This window comes from Drosophila subpulchrella, chromosome 2L (genome assembly GCF_014743375.2).
Source record: "Drosophila subpulchrella strain 33 F10 #4 breed RU33 chromosome 2L, RU_Dsub_v1.1 Primary Assembly, whole genome shotgun sequence".
Taxonomy (NCBI): domain Eukaryota; kingdom Metazoa; phylum Arthropoda; class Insecta; order Diptera; family Drosophilidae; genus Drosophila; species Drosophila subpulchrella.
Window position 1 is genome coordinate 2,826,192 of NC_050610.1, and position 24,642 is coordinate 2,850,833.

A 24,642-nucleotide genomic window follows, 5' to 3' on the forward strand; every position below is an offset into this window, starting at 1 on the left:
GGTGTAGAGGAAACTACAGTGAAACAATTTGTTCAGGGTAAAGCTAGTCTATAAGTAATGAATCGAATGTTGCCTTAAAAGAAAAATATTCCAATAAGGAGAAAACATTATAAACAATTTAACAAATTCCTAATTCTGTTAAGTCACAGACTTAAGAAGTTTTTCTCAACAAAAATGTATTGTAAAATCGGGTAAATTTGATTCGTTTGCCTGGTTTCATGTGTTTTATGGAAAAAATAAAATTACTGACGCTTTATTTTTGACAGTTCTGGTGGCTGTATAGCTTTTGTCTTCCTTTAAATTTAGAAGATTTAAAGTAAATGTTGAGAAGGCAATATTTTTTTTACTCGAAATAATTTATTTGCCGAGAACTACACTTTTTAAAAACATGTATTTTTTTTCTTATTTTACTTTTGTGTTAGATATTTTCTTTACCACACTTTCTTGACACATTTTCCCTGCAACCCTTTAAATTATCATATCATTTTTGTGCTGCATCCATCTCTCCTCATGCTTATAAGCAAGTCAAGTGGGTGGCAAGTTTCCTAATTACGCCAACGTCGACGCATCCTCATCTTCACTTGACATATTTTCCTCGCTATTTGTTGTTGCTGTGGAAAACCCGCCAATGAAAAGCAAAATCTCCGACTGAGCGGGAAAAACTGAAGGGAGAGTGTGGCATGGCAAAACGGGGAATCAAAATATACGTGACATTTTTTGGGTTCTTTTTGATGATGCAGCCTGTGTGTAGAACATGTTCAAACACACATATTTACATTATAGTAGCTCTGTTCTTTAGAACTGAAGTGCACAAAAACCCCTATTTAGCACAAAAATGAAAACGAAACCTTTCAAACGCATTAATGCATGCTTGTATATGTGCAGCTGCTAACCCACATAGGGCTCATAAAGTGATAATTAAATAAGTTTTTTTTTCAAAAAGCCCTGGATCAAACTCTAATTAAAATAAAAAGTATGGGTGCGGAAAGCATTTACATTTAGCTAAAAGTAAGTTTTCAGTTGATGGTTTAATAATTAAAGTAATAAGCTTGCCTACTTTTTATGTACTTATTTTTTAATTTAAATCGTTTAATCAGGCTAAAGGATGAAAAAAGCTAACAAAAAAGGACAGATGTTAAGCCAACCACAAGGAAAAAAATAACAATCAAATGTATTTAAAGTGAGAAAGTAAAGCTTAGAAAATATTTAATAGCTTAAATACGAACTCGACTTTGAATTAATTATTTTTATCCTGAGGCTGATTATTGGCATACAATGAAATACATAAAATAAGAGGAAGATCGAATTTAATTGTGCTTATAATTTTAGCAAAAAATATGTATACTGAAAATGTAGCTGAATCAAATAAGGCCTTGATTTATAATTTTGTTCACCTCTCCTACTTTCAGAGCTGTTTGTGGCATCAAACGCACTTTTGGCTTTGAAATAAATAATGACTTAGGCTTATTCATCCATGCCAGTAGTTTGGAACGAAATTAAAGCAAACAGAAATTCCTGAAATATCGAAAGGATGTCAAAAACACAGAACGCAACAACCTGACAGTTGCACAATAGACAGGGGCTCACTGGCACAAAGGCAGGAACATGGACCAGGGCGAGTCTCCTCTGCTCATTGACCACTTAAAGACAAAGGCCGACTCCGCTGTCCCTTGTCCGTTGGCCATTGTCCGTTCGATGTCCGCCAGTTGCCAATCGCCGGTGCATCGAAGCGGCAAATGCAACACCACGACACGACAGCAGCAACAGCAACAGAAGCACAACAGCAACATCGACGGGAGCAACACGGAGAGCAAGTTGCAGTTGCAACATGAACACACTTTAACCCAGGAGTCGATATCATTTCCGGCCAAATGCGTTTACAAACGTGGCACGGACTAAAAGATGGAACGGGTATTTTCGAGGCGAACATCCAGAGCAGACACACTCACAGGCGCACAAAACAAGCTGGCGAAGTTTTGCTTTCTCCACCTCATTTCACCGACTTTTATACTTGGCTTCTATTAAAGCCTGGCACACACCAAAAATTGCATTCAAAACATTTCCAAGTCAAAAACGCTGACAGACTGCACCGTCTGGGCTCTGTATTCACTGACAGGCCGCCGCCGTCTAGCCAAAAAATGTAGTTAGCCTGCATTTTCAGGCTACACTCATAAAAAAATAAAATAAAAATAAAAAAGTAAAGAAAAAATCATTAAATAACAGGTAATGCAGAAAAATAAAAATGATTTAATAAATATCATGTATATTGCTCATACGCAGTGTTGCCGCTCCTAAACAGTTGTTTAATTGAGATTAAACTGCCATCAAAAACATGTCATAGGGGTTAAAAGTGAACTAGTGATCTACCAGCTATGAATTTGATAAGTCCGTAGGCCGCAAATTTAGACCCACCAAAAATGTTGGAATCTTAAAAAGGCCAAACTTAGTCTAATTTTGGATCAGTGCACTGCCTGTCCACAAAGTGAAGACCACACAAACAAGCCAACCTAGAGCAGTCGTCATTGCAGTCACTCACTCAGTCAATCAACGAGTCATTCCGTTTGCCAAACACTTCGGGACCCCCTTTTTGGCCGCCCCTGCCGCAGGTCGACCCCCCTCAGTCGCCACAGACACAGGCGCCTGTCAAGTTGTCGTCTGGTGCCTGTGAAATTAGCGGCTGCTTGCAATTATGGCCTAAATGCGATGAGAACACCGTTAGACAGGGGGGAGGAAGTCTTTCACAACTCTAACGAACACCACCCCACCTTTCCTCTCCTTTCCCATGAAAACTTTTACCAACGGCACTTGAATGCAGTGGCAGTAGTGGCAAGAACAACAATTTTCGGGCAATTCTTTACTCCCGAGCTAATTGTTGTTGTTAGCCATATCCGTTGGCAGCAAACTGGGCTAATTGGCCTCCGCCAGAGTTTGTATGGATTTTTAATTGAAAATCAATAGGAGAGCGCAGCCCCAAAACGGTGGAGGCATTGGCTCGGGATAGCACAGCTGGTGCTCCGAATATTCCAGCAGACATAATCTATTGCCCAATTTTGGCACACAAAACAGTTAAAGCGGCTTTAAAGATTTTCTACTCCTGCAAAATGAGGAAACCCTGGAACAGGTTAGGGAATAAAATAGAAAATGTAAGGACGGTGAATATCAAGTGATGTTTTATAAGCTTATTAGCAAGTTATAAATAAATTCACATCAATATAAATCAAAAATATTTTTTTTTTTTGTTTTAATTATTTATTTTAAATATTGTATATATCTTAAAATATAAATAAAAATATATTATGTCACTTAAAATATTTACAAAACTTTCCACTAGAAAATAATTATTTTTATGTAAACTTAATTAGTATACAAATGTTTTTAAATATATTAATTACTTTAAAGAAATGCCACGTTGCTCTCAAAAACAAAATTTAAAAAATGATTTAGCTCAAAGTTAAATAACTTCTTTTATGGGGAATCACTGTAGATTGTTTGGAGAGTGAAGGCGGAAAAGCCAGTGAGGAAGATAGAAACATTGCTTACAGCAATTTTGCAACACTTTGGCAAGTCAAAGAATGTTTTTAATTAAATCAAAAAAGCAAACCTGGCTCCTCCCCATTTCCCCCTTTGCTCTGCACGTATGGGAAAACTTTTCGTTTCGGGGAAAAATTCATTAAAAATTTAATTTTCGCTCAACAAGTTGAAAAATGGGAAGCCAAAAAAAATGCGAGGAAAGAGATAGGGGGAAAGAGATAGGGGGAAAAAGAACTCAAACCTGACCCCGAAAGGTAAAAGAGATAGTGAAGAATGCACTTTGCTAATAAGTTTCGGCGCTTTTCGAATATCAGATGACGCGAGTGGAGGAAAGCGGAAAAGTGGAAAAGCAGAGAGCGAGCTGAAAGTTTGCACCACGTGACAGGCGAAAAATATTTTTCAACTGTTTGAAAAAAGGAAGAGTTAAGGGAAGAATATTTTAGAGTGGTATTCGAGCCACCTCAACCCTTTTTCCACCTCACTTTTGCCACAAGTTTTCGCCATTTCTGTGTCAATGTATGCCAAGAGGAGTACCGCCTGCCCGGCCCCTCTTTTCAACCCACAATCCCCCAAACCCTTTTTCTCACCACCCCATTTTCACTAAAGTGAAGCCTCGCTGCACAGCAAAGTGTTTGATGTTGTTGCTGTCGCTGCTGTTGTTGTTGTTTGGTGCGCAACGAGGCATGCATATGGTTTACATTAGGCTAAGTAGCACACACACACGATATTACCTCCACGCCAACTCACACACTCGCACCCACAATGCCCCCAAACACACACAAACTCCCGAGAACAGAACAAACTCACTTGGCGCCTACCTGGATACCAAATTACAGTGGAACAAATACTAACAAAAATGATTTGTTGTATGCCTAAGTATTGTTTAGTACTTTAAAGATATCCTTGATATTTTCCATGTACTTCTTTTATAATTTCTTAGGATCTAGGGTTTTAAGAAAATCCAAACAGTTCGATTTTTTATAAATTTTTGTAGGGTTACATCTACTAACAATACGAAGTAGCAAATTGAATTCAATAAGAAATCAAGAAAACACTTATATTTTTAAGTTTTTAAATGTTTAACTCTTTTTAGCAAAGGAAATATATTTTATAAATTATATCTCAAGAAATACCTTATCCTTATTTACCCCACCCACTGTCGCTATTGTGGCACAGTAGCGCCGAAATGGTTTCGCCCAGCGCCGAGTGTTTGTATTTTGGCATAAACGCGCCCTGATAAGCTAAAAGGCTAAGGGCTGCCAACGCCGCCACATGTGGCTCAAGGGTTAAACCAAAGGGCGATGCAGCACAACAGCCTCAGATATCTAAAAACTCTACGGAAATTTAGCAAAAAATGCGAAAAAACAAAATGTGGCAAGAAGGGAAACAAAGTTGATAAGCGACCAGTTTTCCGGGCTCACTTAACATATTTTCAGGGGAACGGAGTGCTGTGCATTGTCTATAAAAATGTATGTCTAAAGGGGGCAAAATGCCGCAGCTCTTGGTTTAATGGTGTGAATTATATTAAGCGACCTACACACGCACGTGCTGGAAAAACCAGCTGCTAACGTGTGTTTGAGAGGGTGGTAACCCTATGGGGTTGCCGCTGATTTGTTTTTATCACAGCTCCCCGGAGGCATCAATTATGCGCCGATGTCAGAGCGGGAAACTCCTTCTCGGTGGTGGAAGTATTTAATGGAAGGAAAGAATACAATTTGGGGCGATTCCTTTTCGAATTTGAGGGGTTGTTTAAAGTGGTTGTATCCCCAATAAGTAATTCCTAAAACTTAAAAAGAAGAGCCCGAGCATAAAAGAATGTTTATTTGTTTTAAAAAAAAAACAGCCAAGGGCGAAATAATACAAAATAAAATGTGTGAACCAACAACAACTGAAAGCCTATTTAAGTATCTAATCAATAGCGGTTTAAAAATTCTTTATGCTTCACAAGTAGCTTAATAACGGTATAGAATTAATATAAAGGGTGGGAAAGTTAAAAAAATGTTAATAAAACAACTGAGATTAAATTAACAGCAGTTGGTATTACGTTTCAGGAATTTCACACCTAAAATACAATATCAGCCTGTTCTGATTTTGTCTTCTGACAAGTAATGTGACATTCGACTTGATTTTTATGCGTTTGATATATAACCCGAATTGTTATAAAAATAACATAAATATTTTTATTATTTTTCTATACCGACATTTGTGCAAGCCTAATCTGATGATTTGAGGTCTGAGACTTGGTAAATTTTTTAAATTTTGTTCTCTATATTTATAACTAAAAACGAAAAATTAATTTTTTTAATACCACTTTAAGCCAGGATTACAAAGTTGCAGCCCCAAGACTTTAAAAAATATATTAACATTTCCCAAGTGCCGCCCCACAAACTGTGCTTTATATGCCGCATAAAACTCGGAATTATAACCGAAAATGTAAATGTCAACAATTGCCAAATAATGCTTCCCTTTCAACTTTCTTCCTTAATCCTCACCCTCGATGGAAATTTTGCCGCCACCGCAGACGCACATAAAAACGATTTCGCGCATTCAAAAGCACAAGGAAGAAATGCACATAAAAAATAAAATACAGCAGAAAACCGCTTTTAATTCTTTTTTAAGCAAACAAATAAAATTATGCTCGAGGAGGGGAGCACAAACACGGCAAATAAATATGCCGAAGGAGTGAAGGGGGCTCTGTTTTTTCCCTGGGGTGCCTTCAACGCGGCCATTATGACGAGCGGAAAATTCGCTTTTCCCGGATAAGTTCGTCATTTGCTTGACGAATTAAGAGGGGATTTTGGAACATTTAATTTCTTTAAGCCAACTTTTTGAGAGGCGCATTAAGAGTGACAATAAAAGGGCACAATTTTGTGGGTTTATTTTATTTGAGTTTATGAAGGTCCTTTGGGACAATGAAAAGGATAAATTGTAGAGTTTTTAGGAAAAATATTAACTAAAACAATAACCATTCAGACCAATATCTAACCAAATGAAATTGTGATTTATAAACTGTTGTCTTTTTGCTTCCTTCCTGAAATTCAATCTTAAAACCAAAGGCAAAAGTATCACCTTACAAAACCCTAAAATATTTTTATCTCCTGAAGCAAAATCCCAAAGACTTAAAACCATTTAGCCCACCTCAAAACCTGAACCAGGAATGAAGCCCTTTTATCCCACTAAGTCCGCCACTTACTCAAACCGTTTTACCCAACCAACTGACTTAGTTTCCAAATGTAAAACATTCGCTAAACATGCCAAGTCACTAAAGAATACTGAGTAAACGGGAGCGAGTGGGAAACAAGGTAATAAAACACCGTCGTTTAGATATTTGACTTAGATTTTCAATAAAATACAGTGGCAATCTACGCAGCCAAATGCTTGCGACAGCAACAGCCAGCCAAATCCTTTGCATAAGCCAGGACAATCTAATTTTATGGCCAATGGCGGAGGAGCGGCAAGGTTGCGAAAAACTGAGGAAATGCGGGCCAAATAAATTGCCTCAGTTGAAATGTAAGCCTGGACTTCATTCCCATCCAGCCATCCCGTTTGAATCGCGTGTAATGCGCTCAATCAAAAGTCAAATGTCTAAAAATATTATGAAAAGCCCTTTTGCCTGTTAGCCAGGCCCAAAACAGAGCAGACCGGACCAGGAGTCGTCCAAACCGTAACAGGACGTTGTCAGGACGCAGCTCTCCAGGATTCGACTGAGGAGTGAGCGAGAATTCCCCAAGGGGTTGTATTCACCGCTCCCGGATTGGTAAACTTGTGTCGATACAGTGCACACTGGGCCAGCCGATCCGATTTTTGGCCAAAAATACGTTTTTTTTTTTTAAGAAAATGACAAGACCGAGTATGGATTCCTTTTTATAATACATTAAACTAATTTATGCCAAAGTTTCAAAGAATTCGGGCAAGTAGTTTTTGTTTACCGTATTTTTAAAGTTTAAAATTCATCAAATATTGATGGAAATGAAAAAAACTCTAGAAGTCAAAGATGCTGATGTAGCTGTTCGACTTCTTCACAAAACTTTTAAAAGTTATTATTTTCAACAAGTAAAACATATTAAATAGCTCTTATGACTTACTTGTTTCCTAAAAGAAACTTTTTCGTTGATTTTTACTGCTTTTTTTAGCATATGAGTACTTTGCTTTTCGAGTGCTTTTGAGTGCCATCTCCGAATGAAGTCATTACATCAAAAATAAATTCTTTAATTAATTTACTAAAATCGCTCATCGCCGACTCGATGCGGTTTTGCCTTAGTTTTCAGTAATTTTAATTTTAATTGATGGCTTAACTTGAAGTCGAACCGTTTTGATGAGCTTTACTAAGAATGCCTAAAAGTATGCCGTATTTTTTTTTCGTCAGGTTTTAATGTACGTTTTGGGCGCCAAAATTTGATTTTAGTCTGCCTAACATCCAAAATCTACTTTTTTCATTCATTCCCGCATCTTCTATTTCTGAAACCCAACAATCGAATGTTATATCGGTATATCGAAAAGAGAAATATCAACTTTGTTGGCTCTTCTCTAAAAAATGTTCACAATTTCTGTCATTTGGTGCTCGAAACTCGAAGCGAACACACCATGGCCTAAAGGTATGCTGCATTTCTTGTACTTTCGTCGGGGAAGAACTAAAATATATAATAAAAATATAAATATAGCTTACATGAATACGTAGTCGAAGGCCTCGTAGCTAGCACTACCCCCTATGTTAGTATTAGTTTTTTAAACTTTACTTGAATCTCAAATTAATAAATAAATAAATAAATGAAGCATACTTTTGTGATGACTTCAGAAAATGTCAAATTAACATTAAACAAATTAAAAAACAATATTTTACAAACAATTTTTTTCTAATAATTTGATTATAAGAATCTAAACAGATAACAAGAAGAAAAAAATAGAACATTTTGTTAAATGGAAATCGTCTTTGCTTGTTATGCTTTATTTAGTTTTTTTTTCGTATATTTTTTCTATTATTGGCTCCATTTGCTTTTGGCCTGTGTTTGTTTATGCATCATTTTGATTTTCTCAGCTCAAGTTGTATTTGTTGTTTCTATATCCGTGGGTGTGCTGGTTGGCAAATCTACTACCCTCCTTAGTTTACACAGAGCCACTGCCATTTTTATTTACCCCTTTTTAGTTTCCCGTTTTAGCCTCTTTTTCTGCTCTAGTCTCGTTTTGTTTATTTTGTTAGTTGAGTCGTCCTCGGCAAGTTTATTTGTATTTCGGTTTATAAAACCCCAGCTCGGTGGCTTGTTTGCCCTTTTTTGTTGGCCCGGCCAATGGCAAATGACTGGCCGCCTTCCTTCCTTAAGTTGGCCTCCTTCTCAATGTCTAAATTTATGTGCAGCCGCAATTTATTTAAATTTATGTGGCTTTTGTCAAATTGATTTCAACGCTAAAATGGGTTGACAAGGTAAAATGTTCAGGCCAAAAAGGGCGTTGGCTATGCGATTTTTCAAGAGTCCTGATTGAGTTAGCATTGGCAAATGGCTGAGCGGAAAAGGTGGTGCTGGGTAATCAGTGGGGCAAGTGGATCGGATTATAAGCTAAAGAAATGATTGCGTTTTAATAGAGGAAGCTTCGAAGGTCAATACAAAGGAAAAATATCAAAATAAATACATTTTAAATAGTTTATAATTTTAGAGATTTTAGGAAGTGATTTAAAAAATGTTTCAAATTGGTTCTTTAACATAACTTTCTTTGTTATTGCCAACAATTCTTATAGAACCTGCCATGAACGACATTATATAGATTTTATGACAAGCCAAGGGTCAGAAATATATGAAGCTATGGAACACCAAAAAAGATGGTAAACTAGAGGAAAAAAGGTTTCATATCAAAATGGCAATAAATAACAAACAATGCTGTCTGCAATTTTCCACTTTATAAAAGAAAAGCCATAAACAAAAGGGGCCTGATGGTGGGGGAAGGACAAAAACGAGCCCGAAAATTACCATGGATGTTCCCGGTTGCTCCCTTTTTTTCTGGCAGGGGGTGCTCCCTTGTTTTTGTTATTGCGACTCATAAATGCAAGGATAAGAGTTTAAACGCGTGGGAGGAGCAGGCAATGACTGACAGTTGTAGAGGTCTCGTTGGGTTAAAAAAGAGGGGTCAACGGGTCTGAAGGGGTCTGAACTTGTAGCATATTTTTGCCTCGCAATTAATTAATCTCCAAGGTAATAACGAACAACAACAGACTGGATCACAGGGTAACAATTGTTGGCGCTTCTGTTTTTATTGTTTTCGCATGCACTGGAATTTATTTTTGCTTTATATTTTATTCATAGGTATATCCCTTATTTGTGGAATTAAAATGGGTATGTATCTATTGAATTCATCACTATAAAATCAATCTATTTACAAACATTTTATTTAATAAAAATCACAATATTTGTAACCATTATAAAATCACATATAAGAATGTAAGATATTTTAAAAATATTTCTCTGTTTCTTTCTCTGTATCAATATAAGGGTTTGTTTGTCTGCAAATCATTTTGGGTTCTTCATGTGTTTGGCATTTTGTGCATTGCCGCTGACGCGCCGTTTTAATTTATGAAAATGTTTTTGCACAAATGAAAGTGGAGTCACCACCATCAATGTCATGAACTGGAGATTAAAGGGGTTCGCCAAGGATTAAGAGTGGGCTTGGCCAGTGGGGCTTAAGTAATGTTTAGCTTTATTTGATGAGGATTGGGTTAAGCCTTTTATTAGGGTTTAAAAAAGCTCTTATTGTATTTTAACAATCTATGAAACAAACCGTATCATTGATTAATACTATTGTTCAGTCCACCATTGTAAGCATAAACCGACTTTATAACAAAAATTAATAGAACATATTAAAGCTAAATAAATATTTTATTCTTAACAACTTTCATTTTTTTTGCAGTTTTGCCCTCAAAACCCAAAATTGCGGTACCAAACAAAGCAAAACCACAACATAAATAAAAGCGAAAACAAATAATGCTTACAAAGTGCCGAAAATCCACCAACAAGGACCAAAACCATCCATAAGAAACTACTGGGGAAATGTGCATAGATGATAGAGAAGGGAGCTAAGGGAACTGGGTCTAGGAAAAAACAGCAAAGTTCATTTCCACACCAAAATCAATGAACCAACAGATGCAGGCAAAGGGACAGGAAAAAGTAAGTAAAATGCACAAGAAAAAATTGAAGGATAATTTTAAAAAAACATAAACAAAATATTTAAAATAAATCAACATGTTATTCTTAATTCAATCTGTATTTGACAGTAATTTAAAGATATTTCAATAATTCTAGAAAGCTTAGACCAAGTTTTTCTCGGTGTAGGATCGGACGGGCCACAGCTTGTGTGGGTCGAGTGGAAGTGAGATAAGAAATGGGGATTTCGAGTCGGTGGAGAAGGTTATGCAGGGAAAAGCGAGCGCAGCTTTCCAGCTTTTGTTTTTCCACTGAAGCAGCTGAAGACCGCAAACGCAGTTACACAAACACCACACACACACGTACTCTTGAAAACGCACACACTCACTCTGAGAGCAAACACCAAAAAATGGTAAAAGTAGAACCCAGAACTAACCGCAATTTTCGAGGCGCTTGCATGCGATAGAAATAGAAAGGCAAACAAATAAAAGGATGTTAGCTGGCTTAAAAGGTAACGAATAGTTCAATACCTATATGCTGTTTATTATAATATTGAAAAAAAAAAACAAATTATAAAATCTTCAAAATTTAAGATCATATATTTGTTAGTACAAGCGTACCAAGGGAAATTCTTTTAAGTTAAAGGACAATTTATTTCTGATTTATAATTGAACGATTTCCAGTAAAATTTATACATTCATTTATCAACATTTAATGGAAGAATTTTTACCCACCAGGCAAATATTATGAGACGTAAAGCTGTAAAGGGCATGTAAACATAGTTTTTTAGGTATGATTTTTCGATAAAAAGGATACAAATGTGAAAATAGGCAACCCCAGAACTATAAAAAATATAGCATACCAAACGGCGCCATTTTATTAATGCTTTCTGCACCAACAAACTGCGGCGGCTTTCACTTTTCACTCTTTTCGCCCACCCATATTTTTTATTGCTTTATATTTTATTTTATATTTGGGGTCAAACCCATTCCCTTTTTTATTTGCTGACCGAAGAGAAACCACAAAATAAAATAAACCGAAAATCAACATTTGCAGCATTTTCATTTACTATTTTTTTTGTAAGGACCTTTAGTTATTGATTTGGAGGGTTCGTTGATATGTGTTCCAAGGAAAACTTTGCAGACGAAGGGTCCTGCCCACTCTCCCTTTTCGAGTGTGTGATTAATACATTTGGTCAGGCATTAAAAAACACAGGGCAACCAACTCAAACCGAACTCTGTTTTATTTGACTTAACCACTTCAGAGGGCCATGTGCCGTGTGTTTTTGCCGCTCGTGCTCCCTTTTTTTTATTATTTTTATTTGCCCCGACTTTAAGGACTCTTGAGTAATGATGGCCAGACCAAAAGTGAACTGAATCCATGGCGGGGACTCCGCAAATTTGCGGCAACCAGAGGTCGAAAGGGAGAAAAGGAAAAGTGCTGACATGTTATTTGTGCAGTTAACGAGCTGAGTTATTTTCCAGGGAACAAACCGCACTTGAATACAATAAAATGAAGAAAATAAAACCAACAACACAAATCGAGTGAAAATATAATAAAAAGAGGGCCGAGCGACCAAACCGCCATTTTCCCCGTACAGTTTTCCCATCGACAATTTTCGGTTTCTGCCTAACAAATTACACAAAATTTATTTTCGTGCTAGAAAGTTTGATATTTGTTTATTTGATTGCCGCTCATTAAAATTGGAAATGTAATATTTATGCTATGGCCCCGCAAACTGCACCCTCTAAATTATATTTTGTAAATCAACTGGGTGGCCAACATTGTTGCCATAAATATGGAATTTCATGTGGTGCAGAAATTATTATTTAGTGACTTAGTTTGTCTCCATTTCATTTAATTACCTTTGTTTCTAAACAGTTTAAAGTATTAAGTTTCAAACTAAGTTTCTTTAACATTTTCTCATAACTTTAAATTCTAACAGATTTCCCAACGCTGCTGTCATTTTCAACATAACTAAAAAACAATTTTGTGCATTCCCAAATATTTGCGCAAAGTCGCTTCTTCTTTAACTGAAAGCATTACTCATGTATGTAATTTATATGCAACTTTCTATTTTTATTTAAATAACAAATTTTCGAAAAAAGTGAGCAGATGCAAGTCAACTCAAGCCAACTGACACACCCGCACAAATATTTAACATATTTTTTGCAAATAAAATTTTCATAAAACAATAAAGGTGAAAAGTATGCAGACACACATGACTAACAGAAATGCATGTTGAGCTCGGCTCAAATAGCAACTATGCAAATGGCAAACATAGAACATCTGACGCGTTCTGTTTCCCCCACAAACATATATTCTTTTGCAAACACTACAAAAATTAAGAGGCTACATAAATTAAAGAGTTTACTGAACAATAAATATATTTTAAATTACTTATTATGAAACGGAAGTTTTTCACAATTTTTTTTCTTTTTAAACTTAAAAGTTTGACCAAAAACCATGGATCTTAAAATATTTAAGTAATGGAAACAAGTAAACTTAACTTCTTTCAGTGCCTGAAAATGCATACACTGGCCTGTCTGTTGGATTTCGATTTCAGTAGAACAAAACCCAACAAAAAGTCGCGGGAGCCAAGCTTACTCACTGGGTTATCCTTGAATGTCCCTCAGCCAGCAGCTAAATTAGCTTTTCCTGGGTCACACACACCCACAAATGAAGACAAGTGGGTGTGTTTTGGGGGTGGTGAGTGGGTGGTATGGCGGTTGCTGGATAAACAAACAACAGCAAGCAAGAAGCAGCAGCAACAATTGAAATGATACAAACACAGAGAACGCTGCAAAGTGAAATGCAATGCTGGCTTGGGTTATAAATAGACTGGGTGGGTGGAAAGGTGGGCGGGAAAAATGTAGGAAAAATGGTTGTAGGTGGGTTTTTTTCATAATGCCCAGAAGAAAAAGCAGCGCTGCATTCTTTTCAATTGCTTTTGTTGGCTGCTGTACACGTGGGCAGAAAAGCTGGCTAGAAAAATAGGAAAATAGCAGAATGTGTACCTGAGGAAATTGAAAAAAATGACCTTCATATTAAGTGCATAAATTCACAACTTTGTGGGGCAAAATCTTAAGAACATCAGAACCAAAGGGGCAAATCAATTTGGCTTGGAAATCAAATGGATAAGTAAAATATAACAATTTCTTGTATAAGTCCACTGGGTAAATTTTGATTGCAAACAAGGATACTAGGAATGGCTACAGATTTTGGAACTATTTATAAATATAATAAAAAACACTGTGTTAGTCTTAAAGAATTTGAAATTTTTTTTTTTAAGGAATACAATTTGGTGGAATACTTCATTCTTATTTTTAAGTTTACACTGATATTAAACGAAATGAATTTTTATAAATAAATTTTTATAAAAAAAAAAAATAAAATAGGGTATATTAGACTCGTCGGAAAGTATGTAACAGGTAGAATGAAGCTTTTCCGACCTTATAAATTATAAATATTCTTAATCTCCTTAATGTCCCCTGTCCGTCTGTCCGGCATTCAGATTCTAGAGATTCTTGCGCAGCGCAAGTTCATTTCAGCAGTGCCTCGCCCACTATTACGCTTCAAAACGCCCATATTGCTAAAACTTTCCTAGCGCCCACGTTTTTGAAGATTTTGTAAAGGTGTAAGTGGGTTTTTGCTTTGATTATCAATATTCATATGCATGCAAAAAAAAAAAAATCAAACTGGAGCATCCATCAAAAAGCTATAAACAAATAAAGGAATCGACGCTAGGTGGCGCTGTTGCGGGCTGTGCAATCTTGGGAACAGTCGCTTTGTTGCTTGTATATACCCATCTACCTCCCACTCTACTAAGCTGGGTATGTGATAGTCGAGGCCATCGAGCGTTCTTTCATGTTAAATCTAAAATTTTAAATGCATTTTTTCTTGGGCCTGCGCAAAGCCTTAACAAACATTTTCTTTCAGAATTTTCCTTTATTTTTCAGGTTTTTTTCTTTGGCTCACGCATTCCATTGTCACTTTACCTTTCGCCACACAAAAGCTGTGCTGCTTTCTCAGAGTCCTTTTCTAAACATCCTCAAAACATCCTTGCATTCACATGTTCTGGCATTATTTGCTTACGTGTCCAAAGCTCATCTCGTCCACCCACCCACTCATGGCCACTTTAATAAATGAAAAACCTCTCTCAGAGTTTTGTTTTCCATTTCTATTTGTTTACCACTGCTGCTGTTTTGTTACAACATGTTTGTTTTGTTTGTTATTGTTTTTTGTTTGTTTTGTCGCGCATTAGAACAGAGTCATTTCACTTTCAACGAAGAATTTTTCCGTTGGGCATGAATATACTCGTAATTATTATATGGGCCCCGATGACGATTTATATTATCATGTGCCTCATCTGAAGCACCGCCACCCACAGCCCAACTAATTGAATGTCACATGCAAATGCAACATTACATTTACCCCGAGCTAATTGCATTGCAACACGCGCTTTAAAGTCAATGAACGATTTGGTATTTCGCTATTTTACTTAGCCACAATTGCAGGCACGCAAATGTCAAAGCTTTTTAAAATAGCCATAAAATGCCTAGAACAAGGGGAGACCACGAAAATAGCAGCAAAAGTTGTAAATTGCCTAGGCAGTAAACATAAAATGTCATACTCAGTGGGTTATAAAAAATTTACGCAATGTTTGCCCTTCTCTGGAAGAAGTTAGGGATGGGAGTATGAAAAAGAAAAGGCGTTTCTCTCGAGCCACAAGAAAATTAAATACATTTTCATGCTAGATTTAAATGTGGAAGATATTTATGCCTAACCAAATCTGGCGTTACCAAAATAAAAGTAGGTTTTAAACATTAAACATCCTAGGTTCAAAACCTACAACAGGTAAAAAAAACGACCCTATGCTTGTTTAATAAATAATATAACATTTTTAATGTGTTAAGGTTTATATATAGAACCGGTAAGGTACGTTTTATCCGATGTCAACTAACGTCCGATGTCAAACTAAAAGTAGGTCTTATTCTAGATTCGAAACCTACACTAGAACAAAACTGATCCTAAACTTGTTTAATAAACATTACTACATTTTGAATGTGTTGACTTATAAAAGAGAAATCATACTTAAGTTAATAATATCTCTAATGTTTTAGAAACAAATCTTCAAAATTTTCTGAATCTTTATTAAAGCCTTTGGAAAGTGACAAGTCTTCCATCGCTACGCCATCCCATTTTCATATATAAATAAAGTCCTGGAGGGTTCTTACGTATAGGTGGTAACTGTCAAAATGGCGCCTCCTTTAGGCGCCAACTATTTGCATGTGTGATAAGCCCAGACAGAGTGGGAATGGAAAAAGGGGCCCAAACAAATAACGAGAAACCCTTTACGGGGCCACAAATCAAAGGCAGAAACATGAAAACAATATGTCAAATGATATTACACATTAAATTAGTTAAGACCAAACAAATGTGAGTAATAAAGCCGCCTGTCGTGTGTCTGCGGGGGTGTAAGGACGGGGGTTTCGTGTCGAGCATGTGCTCGGAAAACTCGATTTTCCTTACACCAATACACTTTACTACTTCCCACAACTTGAGCACATTTTCGCCCAGCAGCAATTTGTCACGTGACATTTTCGCTTGGCCAAAAATTACAAATGTTTTTATTATTTTTGGTTTGTTTTTGGCATTTGCGCTGCATGCCCGTGCTCGGAGGCGTTGCCAAGGTGCGTGTTTTCGGGTTTTGATTTCCTGACGTGTTTACACCGAGGATACAAAACAACATGACAGCACAAAGACGGAAAAAACGAGATGGAAAAGGGCAGAGTATAGCCCTCCACTTTGGTTAATTAATGTGGTCAGTTACTTAATTTTAAAAGCAACATAAAGATTTAATTCCCTTAAATGGGTAAATAATAACCTTATTATTAAATCATACAAAAATTGAACACCCAACAATTCTCATGCTTTCATCATCATTTGCCATCTCTACTCCCAGTGTTTATTTATGCATTTACCCGAATAAATGAAGATTTTAATGGATTTTCCATGTATGAGGTAACCACCGGTTGTAAATGCATTTTCATTTCTATAATTATATGACTTCTTGCCGATTTCTGCTAATGAATTAAGTTGGATTTTAAAAAGCATTCTTGTCGTGCACGCAAACATGCAATGGCAGGCCAAAGTTTGCGGGTTAAGAACAATAAGGGAATTGACCACAATTGCTATTATATTTTTTTATGTGAAGGAAAGTGAAAATCATGATTTATGAATCAATGCAGAAATATGAATTAGCCACAAAATGTATGATGATTGCAGGGAGCTTATAGAATATGTTCTAAATTATTGATTTTTTTACCAAGTTGACTTTTGGTACTGAGGGTATTCTGGTTTTCAAATATATATATAATTTATATTATATTTAGTTAATGTTCTTGGGAGTGTTTTTAAGTTAAACGTGTTTTTTTTGGTGGTGGGTGTACAATTTAAAAATGTTTTTCGAATTTTTAAACTTAATTCTGGGTAGGAAGAGTTACAAAATAAAATTGATTGGACACAAAACTTCTTCTTATGTGTTAAATTAAACATTGTAAGACATGTTGATAAGAAAATTATTAAAATATATACAACAAAATAATGGTAACATTGGGTCAGAGGTTAGTGTGAGTTGATTTGTGTTCCGGGATGGATCGATAAGTCGTCACTCGCACACTCACCTATCCCTCAGGCAAATTTTGAACTCCGGCTGCGAATCGTAGTCGCTGTTATCGATAAAGCTGCTGCGCTCCCTGTCCCGCTCCCGCTCCCGTTCCCTCTCCCGCTCCCGCTCCCTTTCCCGCTGGTACTCCTGCATGTTGGCCAGCTGCTTGTGGAAGAGCTCCTGCTGCGACTGGAGGAGATCGTGGTGATCCTGCAGAGCGGCCAGGTGGTTGAGCTGCTGCTGGTAGGAGGACGACTGCTGCTGCTGATGCGGGGGCGAAGTGGGCCTGGGTCGCTGGTAGGGATGGTGGTGGTGGTGGTGGTGGTTGTGGTGGGGCGGCTGGTGGGGCGGATAGCGCTGCAGCTGTTGGTGGTTGTGGTGGTGGTGGTGCTGCAGACTGTGGCTGCTCTTCAGCTGCGTCAGCTTGGCGTCCACCTCGGCCAGGCCGAACTCCAGTTCCGCCTGGGCCTGCTGCTCGTAGGCCTGCTGGGCCTGCTGCAACCGCTCACGCTCGCTCCTCGGGGAGTTGGCCAGCTGCTCCGCCGGCGGCTCAATCTCGACCGCCGAATAGTCGAAGTCCAGTCGGTGGTGATGGTGCAGCGACTGTGTGTTCTTGCTGTCCGCCGTCACCGCCCCCGTTCCGGGCGTGGCAGTGGCTATTTTGCCGGCCAGCGCGTCCAGCGAACTCAGCATCTTGATGGGATCCTCTGACTGATCAGTATAGGCTTTAATCAATCTGTACTCTTATGCCGCTTGCTGGGTCCTTTGCTGACATACAGCCGAGTCCTCGACCTTATACCCTTTGCTCCAGCTCGCTTAGTTCTTTTTACTTTGCTTGTTTATATTTACTGTTTAACTATTGCCTATAATTTGCCTGAAGGAGAAGTTGGGAGGCAAATTGCAATGGATTAGTAAGATTTTATGAATATTTATTAGTTAAGGTAGATAAATGAGTGGATGCGACCTTGAGACAATCAGGCATGCAATATATCCCCTGTTTATTTTCCAGCTTAGGTCAGCTACATTTCACTTAAGCTCACAAACTCGAAAATAAAGAACCAGCCCACACACACTCGCACACACTTGCTCACCCACACAAGCACCCGTTGAGTGTGTGTTCTCGTGTCTGTGTCCGTCTGTCTGTCTGTGGTCGTAAAATGCAAACACTTGAGCTAGAAAAGGACCGGCTTGAAAGGCAAAAAGGGGTTTTGGGGATGAGAGGATGCATGGAGTGGTTGCCACTCACATTGTGTGCACTGTTTGTCCGCCCCGTCTCCACATCACCACCCCCTCCCCCCAACAAACACAAACATCTCGAGGGGCAAAAGTCGCCCCAGCTTCTGTGGTCAAAATAATTGGGGGACATTCAAATGAAGAAAATCAAGAGGAATGCTAAAGTTATACCATTATACATAAAGCAGGGAGAACTCGTTGCAAGTAGTTGCACTATTGTTTGGCAACAAAATGAACATTCATTTATCAGTTTATTTTTAATTATGCTATAAAATAAGGGGACATGGAAAATGCAGTTCTAACATCGATGATATTAACAAAAAAAGATATTCGGCATACGGAATATACCACTTTTTTTTGAGTAATCTGACAAAAAGGGCTATTAAATTAGTTGAGATTGCAATACTTTGTGGTCAGTGGAGGACTCTGGGCAATTTCAATAAAGAACCCAGGAGCTCTTCCTTGGGCAAACAAGCTGACCGCACTTCATTCTGGCAAGCACACTAGCTTCTGTACTTCCATATATCCTGTAGCCTCAGAATCCTTATCCACTCCACTCAACACCTGCAATATCTTCAATCAAATTTGCAGCTTACAACAAAAGTCCATTGTTGTTGCTGTGGCTGTCGGGTTTTTGTATCTACAAAAAACTACAAAGTTTGCTTAGTATCTTTTACCAGCGATGATTGAGGGGGTGGTACTGCATAGTGGGTGGCTGAGTGGATGGGTGATATCCTGCTTGATGTTTGTTGTATGACATACTATAAAAGTCAACTTGAATGCGCTGTGTAAATTTCACCACATCTCCTCCTAGCCAGAATCCAGCATTTCTCCCTCCCTTTCTCCAGTGCCTTGCAACTTTAAGTAGTTCTCCCTGCCACATCCTTTTCTCTATCCGGCGCAATGGTTGCATTTGAAAGGAATTTGCCTTTTACAAGATTTTACTCTTTGCAATTTACACGCGTCGACCGCTTTTCCATAAGCACACACACAAATGCGTCCAAAACCCACTGCATACACGTAAGTATATGTGTTTGTCTGACTGTGTTGCAAGCATTTGGCTTTTGTAAATGTTACTTCCTTATTACATGGCATTATATTATTGCAGATACAGAGCAAGTCTCGGCTATCAAAGTAGTCCCAGCCACAAATGGGGAACAGAACGAGAATGCAGAGGAAGTTGCGGGAACAGAAGGATCTGGGTTGGTGGTAGGAGGGTTATCCTAAATGCTTTCCAGGATGTTTGCCCACGCAGGATGTCTTTGCAGCAACAGAAACGGAAAGAAAAAATCTTGGGGCCTGTAATTAGCAAGGAGTAGGCGGGGTTTGCCACTCGGTTTAAAGTTTAATTTAAGGACTGTAAAATTAATGAGGAAATGCTTAGAAAGTATCTAATGATGTGGAAAAATTAAGGATGTATGAATTATGCATCTAAACATTTCCATCCCCTTATAGGTTATGTGATTTTTAAAGTCTAACATTAAAAATCTATAAAAAACGTTATTTAGGTATAGTGATTCCGCCAGTCAAACTAAAGTGTTATCATTAATGGTATGACTAGTTGATAAATAAAAACATTCAACTAATATATATGCCTAAAAATTCACTTTTTTTAAAAAGAGCTGCAGGAAAACCATTCAAATATAAAATGTTATCATACCAAATATTATGCAAAAGCGTGAAAAAGCGTAGTTCAATGAATAAAGAACACAAATTTGCATTCGTTAATTTCCAATGAATGTCGCTTTAATCCTTTAAAAACAATTCAGCAACTTAATTAGCCACGCAGCTAATTGCATTCAAAGGATATCAAGCTCAACCCACAGCCGCAAGGCAAAGGAGCCAGACAGTTGGAAGTCAGCTCCTTTTTGTCCTTTTCATTAGCCATGGCATAATAGAATTTGAAAGGGCTTTAAGAGGAGCGCGCTCACTCTGTGTGTTATCAAAACTAGCAAACGGAAAAGCCAGGGAAATGTGCGCGAAAAATTAAAAAAATTTAAGAGAAAATCGCGATAGACGAGAAAACTCTCTCTCTTTCTGAGCTTCAAAGACAAGCGCGCCATAACCCAAAAACATAAATCCTTTGGCGGAAAATAAATAAAGCGAGCTGGCAAGAGGAAAATGAATATGCTCGCCGTCGCAGAGAAATGGGGATATATAAGTGGAAAAAAGTTGATAAGCGGCAACTGCAAAAGCTTTTTAACACCCAGCCAGAAAGGAAAATGCGAAAGAGACACATTGAATGCGGATTTCTCACTGCGGGGATACAAATAAAAAGAAAATAATGAGATTTTCCCGGCCATCCCAGTGACAGAGAGTAACTTAGAAAATATTGAGCGTTATAAAAGGAATTTCCGTTGTTCTGCGGCTTCCATTTAGAAATGCAAAACTAAGCAATTTAAATTGAATCTGTTTGACAAGGGAAACATCTAAGAAACCATGTAAAATAGGCAAAGGAGCAGCTTCCATTTGTTTCTTATACAGCGAACAAAAAATAAAAGACCACAATTATAAGAGTGCTATTTGTCCAAACTCTTCTCCCATGCTGTAATATACACATTTATGGTAGATTTTCTCCGATATGTACACTAATTAATTTTCCAAAATTAAACCAGCTTAGTCGTTTTACTTTTCAAAGGTCTATCCTTGTTTCATGAACAAATATGTAGACAATATTCAATTATCATCAGTATCGAAGGCACAATTTCCCCCGAATTATTTTCCATGATAATGCCAAACTAGTGCAAATATTCCTTTCGGCCAGCATTAAATCAAATGAATCGTTTGATGCGGCACGGACAAATATTGTGCCACTTCTCAAAATATAATCCTGAGGAGGATATGGAAACCCAACGAGAGGCCCCCAAGATATTGGCATAAATTGTCAGCTGACAATTTAATAAACAATGGAAACTCAGGGCTAAAATGATTAGACATTTATGGATGTGTGCTCGGGGCCAGAGCAATGCAAATGTAAACGTATCGAGTATCTAATTAAGCATCCCAGGATGGCCTAGAAACACCAATACCGAGATTTCACCCGCACATAAATTAAACGAGTTCTCCTCGGCCTTTAAATATTTCAGACAAAAGCTTGAAGCTTCAAAATTAAACAACGCACACAATTGCTGCCTTCGTTGTTGGTTATAGGGAAGAAAGTCTTAACCGCAACAAGCCAAAGTCACGATGAGCGGGAGAAAGCAATTACTTTCTGCTTTGCTTGTTGCTTCTCCTACAAGAAGACGTTCGGTGGTCCTGCCCCCGAAAAAATGGGAATAGAAAACTTTTTGTGGCCCTGACAGCAGTTTATGCTACACTTGCTCCGACTCAAACTGTCAATATTTTACTTTAAGACACCCGGCCACAAGGAGTCGAGGAGCAGCCACATCATTTGCTATAAACTTACTTCATGCTGCTGCTGTAACGACCCAAAACTCGACGGAACAGAACAACAAAGTGGCAACTTCTTGTGGGCGGTTCTAGACACAAATTCCTCCTTCTAGATTTTCACTAGCTGGATAAATAAGAGAATTAAAATGAAAATATTCTTAAGATTCTTTAAGTGGTACTTCAAAAATTACTTTTTATATTTCCTGAAAAATATATTCTTTTGACTGTATTTCACTAATATTCCAAATCTAAAATTTTGTTACATCGTTTAAGTCTTATATCATATATAGAAGATTATTTATTTATTTAATCGCCAACAGATAGATCCTTTTCTGGGTAAAATTATTAAACATTAATCTATCTTCAATCTAAGGTAAATCTATTTTAAAAATAAGTAAATTTATTTATTTATTTGAGATGATAGTAAAGTTTACAAAACTAATACTAACCCTAAGGGTTTGCCTGAGAATATTTTTAGAAGATAAAAAACATTCATCAGATCTTAAATTCGAAACAGGACTCTCCCTGATTTTCCCTACACCCCACCAACCGAACCTCCCACTGTATTTTGTGGTTGGTGCTGAACATGTGTTTTCCTGGCAAAGTTAAGACGAAACCTGCCTCAATTGAAACCACCCAACCAACTGGGCCACAAATTTTGAGGTCAGCCTGGGATGGTCTGGCATAAATCTGAGAGCAAACTACACCGAGGCAACCTTCTTGGACAGGACATCTCGGGCTGAGACTCCTTTGGGCGCTGGCGAGTCCTTGGGAACGGACTTTGAACCCCATGTTGATGCTGGTAATCAAGGCATTAAGTGTGTTTACTGTTTATTTTATTAGACTTTAAGGCTTAATAGCTTTTTCAAGAGCGTTTTTGGGCTCGCCTTTGTTTAGCACCCTCCCGCCCATTCAAGTATTTAATTAAAGTCAACTTTGATTTAATTAAAAGTTCTGGCGCTGGCCCAATATTTTGCTCATGAATTATTTATGCCAACAAAAGTGCTCCAAAAAAAAAGGAGAGGCCGAACTGATTAAGCCAAATAAACATAAAAAATAGGGGCAATTGCTGATGGTGGAAAAAAGGAAGTGCGACAAGTTACAAGTTTGCACCGCAAAATAAGAAAAACTCTTACTCTCATTAGCGAGAAACTTTGCCCAAGGACTAAGACTATAACATTCCTTATTTTCGTAATATTCTCTTCCTTTTTTGAATGGCGAACTTTTGCGTTAAACTTTTTTAGTCCTGGCGTTCTCCCACTTTTTCTATTTATCTCAGCCAGTACTTGGTCAATTTCCTGGTCAGTTTTGTAACTTTGTTGACGTGTCCTGCAATCGACTGTCGCCGACTGCTTTTCTTTTTTGTACTTGACGTTAATCTGTCAATTTTCGTGGACAATTTCTGCAATCGCACTGTCTGCAAAAAAGCACGCTATTTTATTAGAAAATTTTTATTCACAAATACTTTGTTATACTTTTTTTTCATAAGCCAAAATAAAATGTAAGTAATTGCTTTTATTTAACTATTAAAAAAGTTTCAAGATTCTAAAATAAATTTACCGACTTCAGGTGCAACAAGAAATATGTTTGGAAGTTAAAACAATGCTAAGCCAAACACAAATAAAAACAAATAAGTGTGAGCAGAACACAGCAAAATGTGAAATTCAGGAAAGAGGAAAAAGAATGAACAATATTTGGTAGATTTCGATTTCATTTTGTTTACATGGCGCTATTACTGAGAAAGCAAGGGTATGCTGTTATGCACTTTATAGTTCCAACATTTACAATTTTTTATCGGCAAATAGGTATAATTTGGGACATCTTCAAACACTTCCAAAAATAATATGCTATAAACTCTGTTTATATTCTCTTCGAAACAAATTGACTGGTATGAGGTAACCGGAAGCCTAAAATATATTGGTTTTCGAAGTCTAGGACACAGCACTGACCCAGTATAAATATTAAAACAGTAACTGAGCGAATTTCCACTCACGCCGAACCAACTGGGGAACAAGTGCGTCGACTCTGTAATAATTTATATTTATTTTCTGTTATCTATTTGACCAAAAATTGCAAACTGCAAAATTGCCAAAACAGAGCAACAGAGTCTGGTCTCATGAAATTTCTATTGGCAATGGTGTGTGGGTGAATTTTCGGTGGGTGTTGTTTTGCACGAGTTGGGTGGACAGAACTGCCATTGTTGTGTCAGGTCTATGTTCATGTTCTATGTCCATGTGCACACTCGGCTGTTTGTTGTTTATGCAAATCTCAAATGCCTCGTAAAAGTAAATGAACAGAGAACAGTGGGCAAAAAAATGGGAATAACAAAAAAAAATTGTCCGACAATTTCATATTGAAAGTAAGCTTTTGCCCTCTGCGCCTCAGTTCTTATGAGTGGATGATGAAAACTGAAGTGTTTGCTTTTGGGAGAGATACGGAAAATGGGATAACATAGTATCTTAGTAGTTGGGTTTTCATACTACGGAAATCAGACCTTTAATGATATAGTTGGTTGCAAAACTGATTCACTTAAAATAAAATATTTTATTTCTTGTTAAAAATAAAATATCTTTATAGCGAGAGTTGCAAAATTACCAAAAACTGTTAACTTTCTTCCGTTTGATAAATGTTCAAGCACTTTAATGCTTTTAGTCGTATCGCTTTTAAGGAAATGCATGACTCCCATTTTAG

The 24,642-nt window shown here is 37.4% G+C and overlaps 1 protein-coding gene across 3 annotated transcripts in view; it reads right to left on the minus strand.

Moving 5' to 3' along the window:
* LOC119548833 (CUGBP Elav-like family member 2) overlaps positions 1-24,642 on the minus strand; it is a 123,929-nt gene that overhangs the window by 65,431 nt on the left and 33,856 nt on the right. For 2 of the 3 annotated variants that reach the window (XR_005219329.1, XM_037856450.1), the window contains exon 2: positions 17,345-18,202. The exons of the other annotated variant lie outside the window; for it this stretch is intronic. Coding sequence is in view for 1 of the 2 variants with exons in the window: in XM_037856450.1 (XP_037712378.1) it covers positions 17,345-18,021 (677 nt within the window). In the remaining variant the exon portion in view is untranslated. The remainder of the gene's footprint in view (positions 1-17,344; positions 18,203-24,642) is intronic. 3 annotated transcript variants of the gene reach the window in all.